The sequence below is a fragment of the Amphiprion ocellaris genome, chromosome 22, assembly GCF_022539595.1.
Source record: "Amphiprion ocellaris isolate individual 3 ecotype Okinawa chromosome 22, ASM2253959v1, whole genome shotgun sequence".
In the NCBI taxonomy this organism is placed as follows: Eukaryota; Metazoa; Chordata; class Actinopteri; family Pomacentridae; genus Amphiprion; species Amphiprion ocellaris.
In genome coordinates, this window is record NC_072787.1 from 13,837,811 (window position 1) to 13,855,709 (window position 17,899).

The following is a 17,899-nucleotide window of genomic DNA, read 5'->3' on the forward strand; positions in this document are numbered from 1 at the left end:
CCCAGAGGCAGACGCAACCCTGACACTTGGAAATCAAGTGCGCATTAAACTAAATCAAGAAAGGAAATGTAATGAATTAATTAATGAACCGAGCATTTAAAAATAATTATTAATTATTTTAGTTAAGGCAAATAGGCATTTTGCAAACAACCTAGAGTAATTGCTTCTAATGTAGCATGTAAAAAAAAACAACAAAACATAAGGTATTACTATCTTATGTATTAAAAAAAAGAAAAAATTTGCATGCTAAAAGTACCATTTCTGAACATGTAAATATAGTGTAACACTTGCCCCACCCTAGATAACCCACCACTGACTGCTAGATTTTACTTTATCCGCTCCAAATGGGGATGCTCAGTTGCCCAAAGTAGAAGGATGTGGTTGTGCACTCTATCATTCCAGTCAGAAATGTATATTCACATGCAAGCAGGTACTAAACACAATATAAATGCTACTGAAGAAGAGAAATTGCAAAACTTGGGATAGGGAGTGGTTGCCGCAGAAAGTTCCCTATTCAGTTCACTCATAATAGCAGAGATACAAACCAGCTTTTGGTGCCACACAAAATTATTAGCAATGCAGTCTCTGAAATGATTTTGCATTTTAACAAATGACTCAAGATTATTCTTCATAAGGTGCTGCCATCCTCTGCCAGACTGTGGTTTTAAAATGCATGATCCAAGCTATTTGGACTTTTCATAATAAGATCGTAGCATGGGGAGATTTAGTTTGACAAGGATTGCATCCCTAATGAAGGAATTTGCTTTTTTTTCCCCTCCCTAAATCACTTTTCTTTCATCCAAAATGTCATGTCTTTATTGTTTCTTGCGGAGGAGCATTCAATTGAAACATTGTGCTCAACTTTGTTTTGTTCATCCTAGTTCATTAGATAGTAGGTTGGTGATTGCAGTAACGATTTGTGTATATACGGCAGCTGCTAATAAAGATAAGTGCCAAAATGAAAAGTAATTATTAAAATCAGTTTTATTTGAAGATTTAAGTAATACCAAAGATTCTAACTTTTTAAAAAACTGTTTCTTGCTTGTTTTCATGTTATTTACATCACACAGTATATATGTTACCCCAGTGCATTAATCAAGACTCCATTTCCACTGCATATATCATACAACAGCATAAATATCAACTACAACCCTTTTTCCCGCCAGCACCGGCTGTGCTTGGCCTTTATACAGGAAGGTTTTTCTAATTTGTATTCGTGAAACATCAAGTTGGCTCTCAAAGTATTTTCAAGTATTTGATGCAGCAACTAAAACTTGAACTCTGAAATGATACATTGGTTGCCTAATTAGTGTCAGTATTGTTTTAAAGTAGATTGTGTTTACCACTGCCAGGCTAATTTGGTCCATATACTGAACATTACATTGTTTTTTCCACACTGTCAAGTGTATGGCAGTCCTTCTCCAACCTGCTTAGGGCAGCTGCGTGCAGACAGGCTCTATGCAAAGACTCTAATTACCAGGCCCTATTAGGGTTGATCAAGCTGCCTTCACTTGATGTGTTGGCACAGGAGGGGAGGGCTGGTGGTGGGGGAGGAAGGAGGGGTGGCAGCTCTTAGATATAACACCAAGGACACTGGGAAGCAAAGATGCAATGTTGTTACAAGCCAAATTAGACCTGACAAACAAACTTTAATGGTTGATATTTGTTGCCAGACAGTAAAAACAAGTAAATATTCAGCTGTGGGAATAACCCAGTCGGTTTTGTCTTGACATGATAAACAGATCAAATAGATACTAATAGCAGGCTGTTTAGAATTTACATAAATGGAATCTTGCTCTAATAGTTTGATGAGAATTGAGGATCTGCCTGATGCTATGAAACACCACACAGCACAACATTGCGGTGCCTTGGGACCATCTCTCGCTCTCAAGATCAATATTTCCAAAAGAATTTGAATTTATGTATAAGCACGACTCAAAACATTGAAGCGCAAGTCAAGATGGAACATTGTACACACAGAGTATGCTACACTGTTTAATGAGACACCCCTACATGTGGGGAAGCTCCTCGTGTTTCATCTTAATTTCAAATGAACGCTGTATCAGCCATAAATTATTGGCACAATATGTCTGTGCTTGCCTCAGTTTGGTTCAGGCCTTCGACTTGACTCCCTTTGCCGATGGAGGATAGTCAGGGGCCCCTCGGTGCCCACCTTCATATCCTCAACACTTGCAGCGGAGCGGAAGACGGGTACAGCAGGCATGTCAAACAATGACAGGGCCTGTGGGACCACTTGGGTTTTGTTTCAGGAGTGACTGTGGAATAACATAGGAAGGGTTTGCCTCAAAAACCGATCTGAACATTTAGGGTAAGGATGATGTCCACAGCACAGCCTCACGTTGTGGTGTGATTTCAGCAGATTTTTTGCCCTGCAGTATTTAGCATAGTTAAATCAGTCTGCCACATCACCGTTTGCCCCCTAAAAGTTTTAGGACGTCTTCAAAGATGTGCATTAATCATTGTGTCACCAGCTGGGTCAACAGTGCAATATAATGACTCAGCTATACCGCTAAATGGCTGCCCGGTTAACGCAATGAATGATGCTTGCTCATGTTCCTCAGGTCTGTTACAACATCACCCTTGATTTCATATTACCAATTCTGCTGGCAACTCCTTTTATTTTGTTGCCATATGGTGTGCCGAATATTGGACAATTACAACAATGATAAGGTTGATTAGCTACGTTGAGCTTGTTTTATGCATGAAAATCTGTAATGGCTTTTGCAGTTCCAAACATGCTCATTTGGAGATACACTTACATGGCTTTTAATTCCACTTTCTCACAAATTATTAGGGGAGGAGGGAAGTTGGAAAAGGTGATGGCTATGGGTTTTTTCTTCTTCTTGCTGAAGGGAAGGTAGTTTGAATTTTTTTAAGAGCATGGATGTTTTTTTAATTTCTACTCATCCTAAATTTATGTTTCAGCCTTTGCCTGAGAAGAGAGGGAAAAAAATTCTCTGACTTCTTGGGGGCTTAATTTCTCCTTCCACAGACTATGCCAGTTATGAGAAACATTGAATATATGTGGATCTGTATGGATATTAGTGATTAAATGTTACCTTTACCAGCAGTCTCTACCTCCTTCCTCCTGGTCAGGATCATAGCAGCCAGTTAAAAAAAGTTATATGTGTCATAAAGTTGCATCGGATATTTCAAGCTTAGTATTTTATTTAGTATCTCTTTCTTCTAAAGGAGTCAGTAGCTGGAATATTTATGCTTTTATGGTGGTATTAGCAAATTGTTAATTTTGCTTCTAATCAACGCATTGATAGTTATTGTAAAAGATTATGATTCCATTAATATATTATGTTCTTTATATTTATGTTTGCACCATCTTATTTACGATTTGCATGTTTTACATTTTTAATTGCAAAAGGAGTTACATCAACTCGGTACCAAATTTTGAGTTATTGGGAAGTCAAGAAAAGGATCCAAAGAAAGTATCAGTAGTGTTGTGTTGGAGCTGGCATTTGTAATGTCTGAAACATAAGAGTCAAGCTGGCTTTCTCACAGCAAAAGGTTTCACACAGTCACTATTGTGTTTTTTTTTTTTTTTTTTGGTTTAACTACATATTTTAAGCTTGTCTGTTTACTTATATTACATTTACAGCTGTACAAAAGAATTAATCTCTGCAAAGTTGTCTCCAAAATCAAACAGGCATCAGTAGTTTAGCACTTATCACACCTGATCATGATGGCCAGCACGGTCAGGCGCATGATAATGACTCATGACGCTTTAACTGGCGTAAGAGTGCAAATACTGAAATGCTTTTCGAGTAAATCTGGCTTCAAAGCATTTAAATTGGCATTAATTCCAACTGAAGATCAGCCTTATATTCATGAACAGCCGGAGGTGTTTTGTTGGCATAAGAGTAATTTAGACTGGTGTGTAAAAACTGACAGTTAACAGGTAACTGTTTGCCATTTATAGTGTTAAATATCCCTGAACTACATTTCAAAATGAGGGGAATAAAAGGCAAAACGTACAAACAAAAAATATACCTTGAAGCTAAATGTGCTTGTGTAGTATAGAGCCACAGAAATGTGTACAAGGGCTGTGATTGAAGGGATAACTGAAGCGCTACAGGGCCAAATAACCTACACCTGACCCTGTGTTTTCATTTATTTAAAGTAAAGTTGTGCTTCCTGTCTGCAGCCAGTGCTAACAAATTATCCAAGGCACACAGGGGTTGTCAGACAGTGTTGGTATATACTCTTTGGAGTAAACTCTACAGCCACTGCAAACTGCTGGTCTGACCCAGGGCCATGTATTTTTCTCACAGGTAAGGAAAAGCCTCCTCAGCTGTTTAGATGTCAGAAATCTCACTCTGTGTTCTCATTGTTTATCTGTAAGATGTAAAAAATAAATAAATAAATAAATAAATAACATTTATGAAAACCCAGGACTACATACATGTGCTGCATCAGAGGTTGAGAGATCTGGAATAAACTTTTTAACCTCCACAGGTCAATGGACCCACTGGCAGGTCCATCAATATGACTCATGTTGTGCAGACAAGCTCTGTTCCATCCCACAAACCTTTGTTTAAAATTCAGGTCAAGATGCAAAGGTTTCCTACAACAATATCCTACAAATTTGAAGGGATGTGTGTCTTATAGGTATTTTTTGTATTTAAAGTAAATTTGCAACTAAAAAACACACCATCTTGCATACAGATATTTGACTTAATGTGAAGTATATGTGCATATGGAGCTTTGGAAAAAGGGTCATGTCATTGTTGCAGAAATCATCATTTTCTCTCCACGTCTTCAAGGTTACAGTAGGACATATAGCATGGGGCCAAATTAATTATAGGACAAATCCCTCCAGAAATCTCAAAAGCTGTGTGAATATATTATTATGATATCAAATTATCATTTGCTAAGTTTGTTAATTATCACCTTGTCAGCCGATCGTATTCATGCCGCATCTCACGTGTGACAACCCGTGCAACTGGAATAATTTCTACACCGAGTCTCCAAGTAATTTATGCCAGCACTGGTGTTAAGGGGCGATGCAAAACAACTTTGATTTGAACGTCAGTGTTTGAAAAGGTAAATTTAACGACAGGGTAACGTGAGCGCTGTCAAAACTTTGTTCAATATTTCAGCAATGTGTAAGCCTTCGATGATTTGGAAACATGCCTCGAAAGGCTGATGATACAGGACAGACAAATTGCTTCAGCATGTTTACGGAAGATTTCAAAAGACGAGATGAGAGTGGTATGCAACAAAAAGGCACATCACATGGGTCGTGTGACATGTTGAAAGAAACGGCAGCCAGAGACAGGATGTCTTGAGACATAATCTAAGCAGCTGTGATCTACTGAGGGGCCTTGCCAAATAGATATTAGGTCTTTGTCTGAAAAAGATTTGAGGACTGTTGGTGGGATAAAGGTGGTAGGAAAATAACACCTAAAGGTTCATGTTCAGATATGGCACTTTACATGAGGCAAAGACCTTACAAAAATTAACAGAAAACCCCAACAAATTCAATGTTTCCTTTGGTTTACCTTCGAACAAGCACTTTCCTTTACCAGGAAGAAAGCTCCAACAGTACCAGGCTCAGGCAGGGTGATCATCTGCTTCAACTGGTTGGGGTGAGAGTTAAAAGGGGAGGAGAAAAGGATAGAAGATAGAAAAGAGATTAAATATGCATAAGACAAGAATAGATAGTAGGAAGGTCAATGAGGCCAACTGCAGATCAGTAACGTGCAGCTTTGTAGTTAGATACCTGCAGAGAGGACAAAACACAAACTACAGGAGAAAGAGAACACAAAGCCGGTGGCATGCCGTGGCGGCATGTAAGTGTATGGAGTGTGAAAGAGAGGAGAAGAGAGGTGCTAAGTGCATCATTGGAAGTCCCCTTGCATTCTGGGCATAGCAGCATAACTGCTGTCAAAACAAAGTGCACTGTTGGTATTATATGGTACAGCAAGGTATCTGAGATGCTTCAGAGCTTGATTTTTAAGCTTTGTATGTTAGGAGAAGGATTTTACATTTGATTTTGGATTTCAAAGGGAGTCAATGAACAGATCCTAATATAGGAGAAATGTCATGTCTGCTGCTTGTTCCTGCTAGTACTCTTGCTTCAGCATTATGGATCAGAGGGTGTTATCAAGACATCCTGATAGCCAAGAATTACAAGTGTCCAGTCCAGAAGTTACAAATGCATTGGCTAGTTGTTCACTCTGAGACAGGATGTTCCTAGTTTTGATAATACTGCACTTTTACTTGTGTGAGGTGAAAGGCTGGTGAATTTTATTTTTTTAAATCTTGGTTCAAAATGTACTATTTTTGAAGGCTTTTCCCATCATTTATCAAACATGTAGGTCCACTCTGGCTGCATATTATTCGTGGTCTCCTGGTACATTTGTTGCATATTTATTTCAAGGGTCTGAAAAACAGATAATTTTGAACTTATATAACTTATGATTAAATTAATATAACAATCTTGACTGCTGCATCTGAGGTGGTCTATGTGAATGTCTGAGTGTAAATGCAGCGTTAACTCGTCAGTTTTCCTACACAGTTGCTGGTCTTGAACGCACCCTGGTCCTGACCTCTACAGGAAGTGGAGTGACGCTGGCGCGGTTGTTGAAAACAGACCCGGGCAGACGTTGTTGACATGACTCTGCCAGAGAACCACTAACTGCACAGAAGAGCCTCCCTCGATTTATTAGCTCTTATGTCTTGGCTTTCACTCCGGGAAACTTTATACAACATTCATTCGACATGGAGTTATCTCCCATTATAAAGAAAATAGGTACGCTGAACTGTTAGCTTGGCAAATGTAGCGTAGCAAGCTGACTTACCTGAACTTATGGTAACAAAACCTACTAGCCGTTTGCATCCTGACTAACAATAGCAACTCCCTCTTTACTCTCTCGGCTCTAAATTCCTCTTATTTTGTAGCTGTTTTTGTTCGGAAAAACGTCGCTAAAAACTGTTTAACTTTAGCTAAGCCAATGAAACGACGCTGACTTCTATTCATGCTTTGTTAGCTGGTGACTAGCTAAAACGAAACTTAAGCTATGTTTGCTGTTATGTCTGTTCGCAGTTTAATCGTTCCCCCCATCTCCTGACAAACTTTAGGTCACTCTCTGGTGGAGATAAGAGTTCGGGCATTGAAGAGCATCTTGAGTAAGCTGCGCCATTCCCTGATTTCTGTCCATGACATTGTGCAAGAAAAGATGCTGTTTGTGCATCTTCTGGAGTGGTTCAATTTCCCCGAGGTGCCAATGAAGGAGGAGGTCCTTGAACTGCTTTTAACATTATCAAAGGTAGATATGAAGTGTGCATATGATAGATAAAATGCTGCATGAGTAGATCTAAAGGACTGTGGCTAGACAAGCGCAGTCTACCAGATGAGAAAATACATTAGTCGATTGATGGATTGTCTGTCGTCTAATACATTATTCATCAACAATTTTGATAATAAATGAATTGGTTTGAGTATTATTGAAAAAAAATGTCATCATCCGATGATTCCAGCATCTTAAATTAAGATATTTTCATATTTTTTAAAGATCTCCTCTGTGACAGTAAGCTGTATGTCTTTGGTTTGTGGACAAACATTTGAGGATGTTGTCTGACCAACATTTTTCACCATTTTGTGATATTTTATCGACAAAATAACTATTGGATTAGTCAAATTGAATTAACAGGTTGAATGACAATGAACCAAAAAGATTGCATCCCCACTGGAAAGCTTTGAATGTAATCATGACTTTGTCTAATCAGACTATAAGTTGTTAAATGATGTCAAAATTTGCATGTGTTGGAATTTTCATGGCAGCCTGAAGTTTCCTCTTCCTTACAAACACATTGTACTTGGATAAAATATCTGCAGGGGCATAAATGTGACGAGGTTTGCCCAGTGACACTTTGATGGTAAAATATATGCTCAGTGCTTTTACAGCACTACACCTAACATTACATCAAACTTTGTGGTATTTATTTCCTGACTTCTCCTCGTTATTTTGTCTTCAAAGCATCCAAGTGCAGCCCAGATGCTGAGAGACGTCGGTGCGGTGGACTTTCTCACCCAGCTATCTCCTAATGTGGAGCCCAGACTGCGAGCTGTCATTGATGGAACCCTGGACCAGCTGTTTCAGCTACCTGAGCTACTCCCTAGTCGTACAGTTGTCTACTCACATGGATCACATAGTACAACTCTAACAGGTGTTGCAAGTTGAGCCAAATATTTGTTTGTGTTAGAGTCTGTCGTGTAGAAAAATATTAAATTCTCACAACCTTATGTTGGAGACAGGCGGGATGAGATGATGTGTGTTTTCCTCTTACTTTTTAAGCTCTTATAGCATATTAAATAGTTGCAGTATGTGAAGTGTTATTGGAATAACAAATGTTGTGTCTCTGCTGCAGCCCCACCAGCTCTTTCACCTGAGGAGAATTTGCCTAAAATGGGTTATTTCCACAAGAGCATGCCAAGGAATACAGATGTACCACCTCAGAAGATAGCAGGTCCCCCTTGCTTGAAATTAGCTTTTAAAGGATATGCGTGATATTTCTTTCTATAAATGACTCATGTTTTACACATTTAATCCCTCTGTGTTGTGCAGTGCATGAATCTGTAAGATGCCTCAAGTTTTCTGTGTTTCCATGGCTGACCTTGACAAACACAGACAGACACATACTTTCATCCAATGAGAGGTAAGAGATGATACATGTCAGTCACTAATGTTATATGATATCCCTAATTAGATTAAGTGTAAAGCTATTTTATGATTCAGTTAATTATTGTTATTCAACTTTTTGTACTAGATGGTTACTGAGTTCAAAAATATTGCGTTTGGTACCCAATACTAATTACTTAATTTATTAACTTCTTCCTTTTCAAACACATTTTTTGGGTTTAGTCAACTTAACAACAGTTTGTGATGTTAAATTACTGGGTATTAGTGTGTCCTCTTTAATTCTCTTGATGCAGTTCTCTTGGGAGTAGCAATCACAACTTGGTGAGAACCACGTGTGAACTGTTACGCGATGTCATTCTGCAAGACTTTCCTGCTGAGATCTTCCTGCAAAGGCCCAGTATTGTAAAGGTACATTACCATCATCTTGCAGAGATAGTAGTAAAGTAAATGTATGCAGATTTCTGCTTATATAGCTAGAAGGACTGATCAAACTCTGTGAGACAGAAGGTTTTGAAGGTGTGCTATAGTGCTTTCAATTTCCATTATTACATCATGACAGGTGATGTCAGAACGACAGCTATATTTTAATAATATCAAGGTACCAAATGTTTCTCTTGATTTTTTTTTTTTTTTAGTGTTAACTCTAAGGTTACACTGATCTCAAATATGTCATTAAAACTTGTGTTGAGTGTTTAATCTTGCCTCTTGTGGTAGGTTTTAGAATGGCTGTCAAAGCCGTCATTTTCACTTTAAAGTCTCTGATAATTTGTTCAGCTGTCAGATGATGTGCTTATATTGAAGACAAATCGGTGTACAGTATTTGATGGGAAATCTGCACTGTTTTGACCTATAAACACTTGATTCACTATGGGTGTACAAAACGACAAAGAAATTGTCAGCGAAGATGACCAGGGCTTGTTTATTTTCTCCTGGTTTCCGGCCAAATACAATACTATTCTTCTGTATTCATATTAATTAGATGCAGATATTGTTTGGAGTGGCTAGCAGTAACATCTCATAATGGATTTATTTGATGGTCATTCCAACCGCTGTCAAAATAATAACCTGTCAAATAATGTCCTTGAACAAAACATCAATTTGTAACTCTGTGGCCCTGATCTTGTAGGAGGTTGTGGAGGCCTCTGGAGGTTTACTTTGCTTGAGTAGGTGCTAGATTGCTGTGAGGATATATGTAATTTGGTCGTGATGTACCTCTTGCAGGATGTGAAAGTCCTTGGTGGAACATTTTGTTTTTTTCCTCTAAGGCCTCCTTCAGTATCAGAGTTTCTGTATAACTTGACACAGTCGTCTACAGGCTTTGAACAGTCGTCGACCTTGTCTTGCTGGTTTTTGAAGAATGTCAACAGCTGATGCATGGGGTCACAATCCTGAAGTCTGCATTGAGCTCCTTTCTACGTTCACCAAAAATAGTCTCTCTCCATCTCTGTAGAAGTGAGGCACACTTTATGATGTATATACCAGTATCATGTTAGAAACGAAGTGCATTTTTTACCCAAGCTTTTCATTTCATTGGCATATACAAAGTGTTGGAGGAGACATCATTTTGCCCTGACGAACCACTGCGAACATTACTATTTTGTAATTAAAGTGGTGCATAAAATTACATCGGTCTCAGGGTAGCATTAGCATACTGTCACCCAGCAGTCTCATCATCAAAAAGAAATCATTACAGGAAAGTACTTTCCTTCTTGAGGCTGTATTTGCCCCTCCTTTGAGTTACTAGAGCTAATAATTAAGCGAAATTAAAAGACTTGAATTTAGAAACATGACATCATTAGCTACAGAGTGCAGGGAATCTGAACTTGGAACAAATTGCTGTTTCAATAATTCAATTCCACTTGCCCTTTTCATTTTGTGAACATTATTACGACTTTTCTATCACTGTCTGAGTTTAAGTCTTTTTTATACGCAGTCTTTGTACATTGTTTGTCTCAGTTTTGCTCTGTAAATTGGCCAATATATTTTCCCACTTATAATAGTCCTAATTGGATATAATGAGTCATTTATCCGTGACCCATCTTTGAAGTAATGTAACACATCTGACATCTCCTTCTGTTTTCAGAGTCTTCTCTCCCTGTTGAGGCTTGGTTCGGGTAAAGGTGAAGTGAGCTACCTTCATTTGCCTTCTATTTTCTGCCTGCGGCAGCTTTGTGTGGGACTAAGGAAAAGACTGCGTTTTCATCAAGATCCAAGCTTCTACTCTGCAAAACAAGGTAGCGCACCCTATTAGTTAGTTTAAATGTATAGCTCATTTTTAAAAAATATTTTTAAATGATAATATCAGGTAGTTTCAGGAGTGATCACTTATTTTTGCACGTTTGTCCTGTTTATGTACGTATGTTACCACCAATATTATCAACTGTTTGCACTGAGGCTGACTAATGACTAAAAGCCTCAGAGTTCATGCATTCATCAGCTGTGTTCTCCTAATTGTATAAATAATTTATTAACTATTGCCATCTAATCCTACGGACTTATTTGTCACAAGAGGGACATTGTAACACCACTGTGTTCAATCTCTCTGTCTCACCGTAAAGACTTAACAAATATGCAAGTGTGTCCTTTTGTTCTTTCTTTGTGACTGTGTAGATCCAGTGTCCCAGAACTCGTCCTTCTCTTACACCCAGGATGTTCTGGGGGCCCAGGGTTCGCAGGCCTCGTCTCCAGGGGCAGAGTGCTCTCCACGGCCTTCTGTGGTAGGACGCACTGGTCAGAGAGCCAGAGGAGATGGCCAAGATGGAGATGCAGCTTCGAACAGGTGTGTGCATGTAGGCAACTCTGCATAACTGTGCATACTAAACAAATGCAAAGGGGGATTATAGTATAAAAAAAAAAAAAAAGGCATCTCTTTTTGTATATCTGTTCGTGTTGTCTCAGGTATTGCTTCTATGGATGTTGTTAGCAATCCTGTTGGCAGTGAGAACACTGATTCACTCTGTCACACTTCTCAGGAATAAATGATATTATGTTAGTCTGCCTACCTTGCTTGTAGAAATAACATTTTGATATGATTCAGCATTGTACTCAATTCTGTTCATCAGACCTTAGAAGCGAGTCCTATACTTTTTGGCTTGTTGGAAATTTGTGCACAGTGGGGTTTTCTGTGGCTTTGATAATGACAAAATTGCGAGTGACACTAGCAACCCACACGAGAAGATAAAACAGTGTAAAAAAAGAAAGACTGTGAAGGATTTTCTTCTTTTAAAATATGAACGACACTAGGAGCCCTCTAGCGGCTGGTCTGTAGAGTTTAAAAATCAGTTTTGATTCCCGTGATGGCATATTCGGTTTTATGATCCATCCCTATACAGCTGATACGTCACTCCATATATTAGAATGGTCCAAGAACAGATCATGAATTTACAGTTGTCTTCCTCCCCTCTCTGTGATTCATCCAGTGGCAGCTCACACAGAGGTGGAGCGGCAATCCAGGCCCCCAGACAGATGGCCCATTCACCTGCAGATGTAACTCACTTGGAGCTTCCTGACCTGGGTGTAGAAGATGTCCTGGAGCTGCAGTTGCGGCAGCTCACATTGGCTCAGTTCACTGTTGCCACCATGGAGCATGCTATACCACTGCTTAAAACAGGTAGGAGGCAGTGTAGGTTTTTGTTTTGTTGTTTAGCAAAGATAAAAGCAATGTTTTTAAATACGTGCTTCAATTATCTCTGCTTCTCTTTCTTCCTTACCTGGGTAAACTTGAGATATTACAAATATTCCCTCACCTGTTTCCCTACACTGACTGTATTCTATCCATTGTTATTTGATCTTGTCAAAAAAAATCTCGTCTGCTCTTGCTCTGCTTCTCTCCTCCTCTGCTGTTTCTCAGAAGGTTTTCATGTGTTCCATCGTGTTCTGGAGCTGCTGTGTGACGCTGTCCTCCTGCTTGGGGACAGTGTTTGTGAACTGGTCTGGGACGATCGCAGCCTGGTGGGGATGGAGCTGGCAAGTCAACACAACTCATGACAGCCTCTTATGTAGATGAATGGATACACTTCACTGAAAAGGGGGAACTGGGTTGGCCACCTGACAATTTTCCACAGAGACACACAGGCATACGGTACTCAACTGTCAAGGAGAACTGTGGGCATGTGATTGAACTGAATGAATTATATAAGGTTACAAAGGCTTTCTCCTGGTTACAATGTGCGTCTTACATACATGCAAACTTCTCGTCCATACCCCTGGGTTTATCCAAGCACAGAATTGCTGGGTTAGTAAATGTCTTCATTTATTATGTGTATGAAGTGCACACAATAGATTGTGTTAAACAGGTGTGTTTTTTTTTTTTTTACCATGCAGAAACATTTGTTATGCTCCCTGGCTGTTTAAAGGGTATGTTCCTCTGCAGGGGGATTTACACACTTGTCAAGCCCAGGCCCTTGTGGCCCTCTGCTGTTTAATACATGCCCAGAGCCTTGCAGCCTGAGAACTATTTTGTCATCTTTATGTGGAGAGCAGCTTTTGTGTGCCAGACCTCTAGGTTTTCCTATGGGAACTGGTCGAACTGTTCATACCAGCCTCTGCAATGCACAGGGCATGTACTGCCCCCTGCTGGTGTTTGTCTTCTATTGTTCAATTTCTATACCCAGAACAAAGTGGCTGAGAATAGATTGTTCCAATTTATTCATACTGAGATAGGGTGGATCTGTATCTCGTCCCAAAATAACCCTGAAATCTGATTACATTCAATTCCTAACCCCTGGAACGAACAATTTTTCTCTTGGCTCTCAGCCAGTAGCTGTGTCTCTGTGTGTGAACATGCACGCGATGTGAGTACATGTGCGTGTGTTGGTGTGTTTGTGGTGTTTGTGCTGCATGTGTGCTTTTGTCTACATTTCCTTCTGTGTGTATTTTAGAAGGAGAAGCTGCAAGTCTGCTTGGAACTGCTGGCGGATATTCTGAGCTATCACCAGAGCTTTTCAGGAGATATTCCCCACAGTTCTCAGGTTCACCACAGAATGGCCTACATAGGCACCGCCATATTTACCATTAAACTCCTACAGACCATCCTGCCTCTGGAAAAGGTGTGTGCGTGTGCTTGTGTGACCAAATCACATTAATGCATTGTTTTCCATTTAAAAATTAATGTTTCTATAAACCTCACACAGGCTAGTGACAATCTCCCAGAAAACACAGCAACAGCTATCTTCCACTTATGCTTGGACACGTCATTTGGAGGTTTATTACCCAGCATGCAAGAGACAGCAGTGGCCTACTTGGAGCAAGTGAATTCCGATGGCCATGACCTCTACAGGAGGGTGACCCGAGCTGCCCTCTGGATGGAATCCACTTGCATCTATCTAAAAGAAGCACAAGCTGAGGTATGAGCCTCGTGTTACCAATCAGCTTTTATAGACATCTATAGTTATATAAGGAAATCTGTTAAGTTAAAAGTTACCCATACCGCATTTTTATTAATTCACTGATCATTTTCCTTCCTCAAGGGGGAAAAGAACTGGTTGGAGTTACTGGAACTGGCAGACCAAGCTGTTGATGGTCTTCCATTTCATCAGCATTTGCCCATCATCAAAGAATGTGTTCGCATTTGCTCTTACCTGTGAGATATAAGTCAAATCATTTTCTTGCAAAGCAAAATCAATCACTTGTTCCGCTGCATTTATATCTGAATTATTTTAATACTGATTTAAATTCTTTTGGGTGTCTCTCATTAGATGGAAGTTTGATCAGCCCAGTCCATTCCTTCAGACTGAGAGCCAGAAACTCCTCCTCAAGCTGCTGTCCCACCCTCTACTGCCTGTCAAGATAGAAACATATAAATGTGCTTTAAACCTGGTCAAGGTGAGAGCAAGCCACCTTATATAGACAGTCATTGTTTAAATGAGTGCAAAGGGTCATGGCTATAATATACTGGTCTGATGTAGCCTGAATGGGGGCCTGTTTGGTGGGGTATCCATATGTAAATATGTAGAATGAAGATGAATGAGTCACAGCTCTTTTACAGTGTGCTATAAAAAACCCACTTGACATTTGAAATCAGTCTTTCTTTTCATTTTACCAATCACTGTCTAGAGTGCATGGCTACATTTAAAGTGAATTGAAAATGTTGTATGCGAGCACAAGCGAGAGGATAGCGATAATTTATGATGTGCTCTGGTGTGATTACATATACCCGTAGGACTGCCTTGGCATCCAGAATGTGTCACGACAGGAACCAGGACCGTGTGCTGGAGTCGGCTTCCTTCTCCACCACAGGATGCTCTATGAAGTAGTCACTTTTGGACTCCAGGACTCTGCAGAAAAGGTAAATGTTCTTGATGTACTTCTAGTTCTTTTACATACACTACCAGTCAAAAATTTGGACACACCTTCTCATTTAATGTTTTTTCTTTATTTTCATGACTATTCACATTGTAGATTCTCACTGAAGGCATCAAAACTGTGAATGAACACGTGGAATTATGTAGTAAACAAAAAAGTGTGAAATAATTCAAAACATGTTTTATATTTTAGATTCTTCAAAATAACCACCCTTTGATTTGATTACTGTTTTGCACACGCTTGGCATTCTCTCAGTGAGCTTCATGAGGTTGTCACCTGAAATGGTTTTCACTTCACAGGTGTTCCTTGTCAAGGTTAATTTGTGGAATTGCTTGCCTTCTTAATGGGGTTGGGACCATCAGTTTTGTTATGCAGCAGTCAGGTTGGTGCACAGTTGACAGCTCTATTTCACAACTGTTAGAATCCTTTATGGTCAAATAGCTGCTAAGAAGTCTCTGCTAAGGAAAAGCAACAAGCAGAAGAGATTTGTTTGGGCCAAGAAACACAAGGAATGGACATTAGACCAGTGGAAATCTGTGCTTTGGTATGATGAGTCCAAATTCAAGATCTTTGGTTCCTCCTGCTGTGTCTTTGTGCGATGCAGAAAAGATGAACGGATGGTCTCTACATGCATGGTTCCCACCGTGAAGCGAGGAGGTGTGATGGTGCGGGGATGCTTTGCTGGTGTCACTATTGGGGATTTATTTACATTTGAAGGCACACTGAACCAGCATGGCTACCACAGCATCCTGCAGCGACATGCCATCCCATCCGGTTTGCGTTTAGTTGGACCATCATTTATTTTTCAACAGGACAATGACCCCAAACACACCTCCAGGCTGAGTAAGGGCTATTTGACCAAGGAGGAGAGTGATGGAGTGCTGCGTCAGATGACCTGACCTCCACAGTCACCTGACCTAAATCCAATTGAGATGGTTTGGGATGAGATGGACTGCAGAGTGAAGGCAAAAGGGCCAACAAATGCTCAGCCTGTCTGGGAACTCCTACAAGACTGTTGGAAAACCATTTCAGGTGACTACCTCATGAAGCTCATTGAGAGAATGCCAAGAGTGCACAAAGCAGTAATCAAAGCAAAGGGTGGCTGTTATGAAGAAAAACCATTAAATAACAAGGTGTGTCTAAACCTTTGACTGGTCGTGTAAATATCAGACAAGACCCAATCAGGGAGATCAAGCAGTTGTCTGCATTATTGTTTCTAAAAGTCTTTTTTTTCCATCTACATATCAAACCTGCAAATGGAGTAGAATTCTGCAAAATAGAAGGATTGTTTTTTGTTTTGTTTAGCTTTTAGTCCACAAGCAAAAAAAAAAGTGCAAAAAAAACCTATATTATAAAAAAATAGTACTATACATTTGGAGAAGGCTAAACGTGCAGGGATTAGTATGTGTTTTTAGTGTGTGACTGTGTTTGTTTTTATTGTACATTACTCTAAGGTCATATTAAAATGTCTTGTAATTTAGACGTTTAAAAATCTGTCACATACAGGACTTGCCAATAGATGTTTTATCAGCAGTGCCTTTGTGAATTCAGCAGTTTACCTGTGATCTATAGGTGAATGTTCCTGCCAAGGATATCCTGCTATTCCTGCTCAAGGGACGATTGATGATGACAGCATCAACGTGGGACAGATTCAATGAGGCACTTTACCCGGTCATGCCAATATTACAGGTGTTGTGCTCTCTGTAGAACTTGCATACTTCTTGCGCTGCAGAGCTCATAAAACAGCATCATGTTTGGAACTTATTACATTATATTTATGGAGGGGAGGAAGTGGTGCATGCACTCACAATCAAAACAGCTATGATCAAAAATACAATATTGGCACTCTTGGACAACAATGACTGCATACTGAGCTGCCAGTGAGAAAAATGCAGTTATTCTCTCATTTACATATTCTGTGTTATATGGTTTCCTTTTTAGGGGAAAAAACAAACTTTTATTAATTGTTCGGTTTCAGGCAACAGAAAGCAAGGAAATTCTTCATGAATATACATGAGATTTTGACTAGGCTGTCAAGTGTAATTTAATTCAAGGAGGCCATTCAGAGATGGGCCCACCATGTCAACAACAGATGAAATGAAGCCACCCGTAATCAAAGCGATGCATATTTTATTTACTGTTGCACTGCTTAGCTGGAATTCCCCATTGTTTGCTCTATTGTCTGCCAAAGCAGTCTGAGAATTATGTGTGTATTTGTGTGTGTGGCAGGGTTACGCCAGCACTGAAGAGTCACTGGGAAACTGTGTCCTGCTGATAAGTGACATGTCGGATGTGGCAAGAGACAACGTGTTCCCAAGTACAGCCAAGCTAAAAGCAGCTCTCCGACTCCTTTTCACTAAACAGCCCACGTGAGTCTGGGCCCTGGGTCCTTCTATTGTCAGTGTTTGTGTCTGTCTGTGTTTGTTTTGAGTGTTATATACTGGTCCAGATGTATGTGCATATCAGAGATGTGCGTGTATGTCTGTGTTGTGTATACTACATGTCTGCTAGATTTCTTCTGAATCTTTCCTTGTGTAAGGTTGTTTGATGAGTTTGACATTGGATGTCAAGTTTTTGTCTTGTTACCTAGGCAAACTCAAGAGAGCCTGAATGTTTTGCTCTACAACATTTGTGGTGGACATATTAACACTATATGTTTTTGTCAGGTGATGTGCTCATCAATTCATCTAAATGCTCTTTTAGGCCTGTGTAAAACAGCTTCTTATCCAGTCCCAGTCTATGAATATTGATAGAAATGGAAATGAACACCAGAGCAGCCCTGTTAAATTTTGGCAGCAGATAATAGATTTATCTGCCCTGCCAACCAGTTTTGACATTTTCAGCTACATGCCAGTGCTTTAATGCAGATAAAGAGATTAGCTAAATCACTTAAACAAAATAGTTTTATGATGTTTTTA

At 39.7% G+C, this 17,899-nt stretch overlaps 1 protein-coding gene across 2 annotated transcripts in view; it reads left to right on the top strand.

The window, feature by feature from the left end:
* The first annotated feature begins 6,608 nt into the window (after positions 1–6,608).
* Positions 6,609–17,899, top strand: part of rttn (rotatin) — a 33,148-nt gene continuing 21,857 nt past the window's right edge. The window contains exons 1-17 of one of the 2 annotated variants that reach the window (XM_023276058.3): positions 6,609–6,787; positions 7,117–7,304; positions 8,016–8,205; positions 8,407–8,505; positions 8,604–8,694; positions 8,972–9,086; positions 10,762–10,912; positions 11,289–11,457; positions 12,098–12,288; positions 12,529–12,644; positions 13,559–13,726; positions 13,811–14,023; positions 14,147–14,259; positions 14,375–14,501; positions 14,839–14,964; positions 16,554–16,670; positions 17,211–17,350. In XM_023276058.3, the coding sequence (XP_023131826.2) occupies positions 6,757–6,787; positions 7,117–7,304; positions 8,016–8,205; positions 8,407–8,505; positions 8,604–8,694; positions 8,972–9,086; positions 10,762–10,912; positions 11,289–11,457; positions 12,098–12,288; positions 12,529–12,644; positions 13,559–13,726; positions 13,811–14,023; positions 14,147–14,259; positions 14,375–14,501; positions 14,839–14,964; positions 16,554–16,670; positions 17,211–17,350 (2,345 nt within the window). In that variant the 5' untranslated portion in view covers positions 6,609–6,756. The remainder of the gene's footprint in view (positions 6,788–7,116; positions 7,305–8,015; positions 8,206–8,406; positions 8,506–8,603; positions 8,695–8,971; positions 9,087–10,761; positions 10,913–11,288; positions 11,458–12,097; positions 12,289–12,528; positions 12,645–13,558; positions 13,727–13,810; positions 14,024–14,146; positions 14,260–14,374; positions 14,502–14,838; positions 14,965–16,553; positions 16,671–17,210; positions 17,351–17,899) is intronic. The other variant, XM_023276059.3, reaches the window with a different exon arrangement.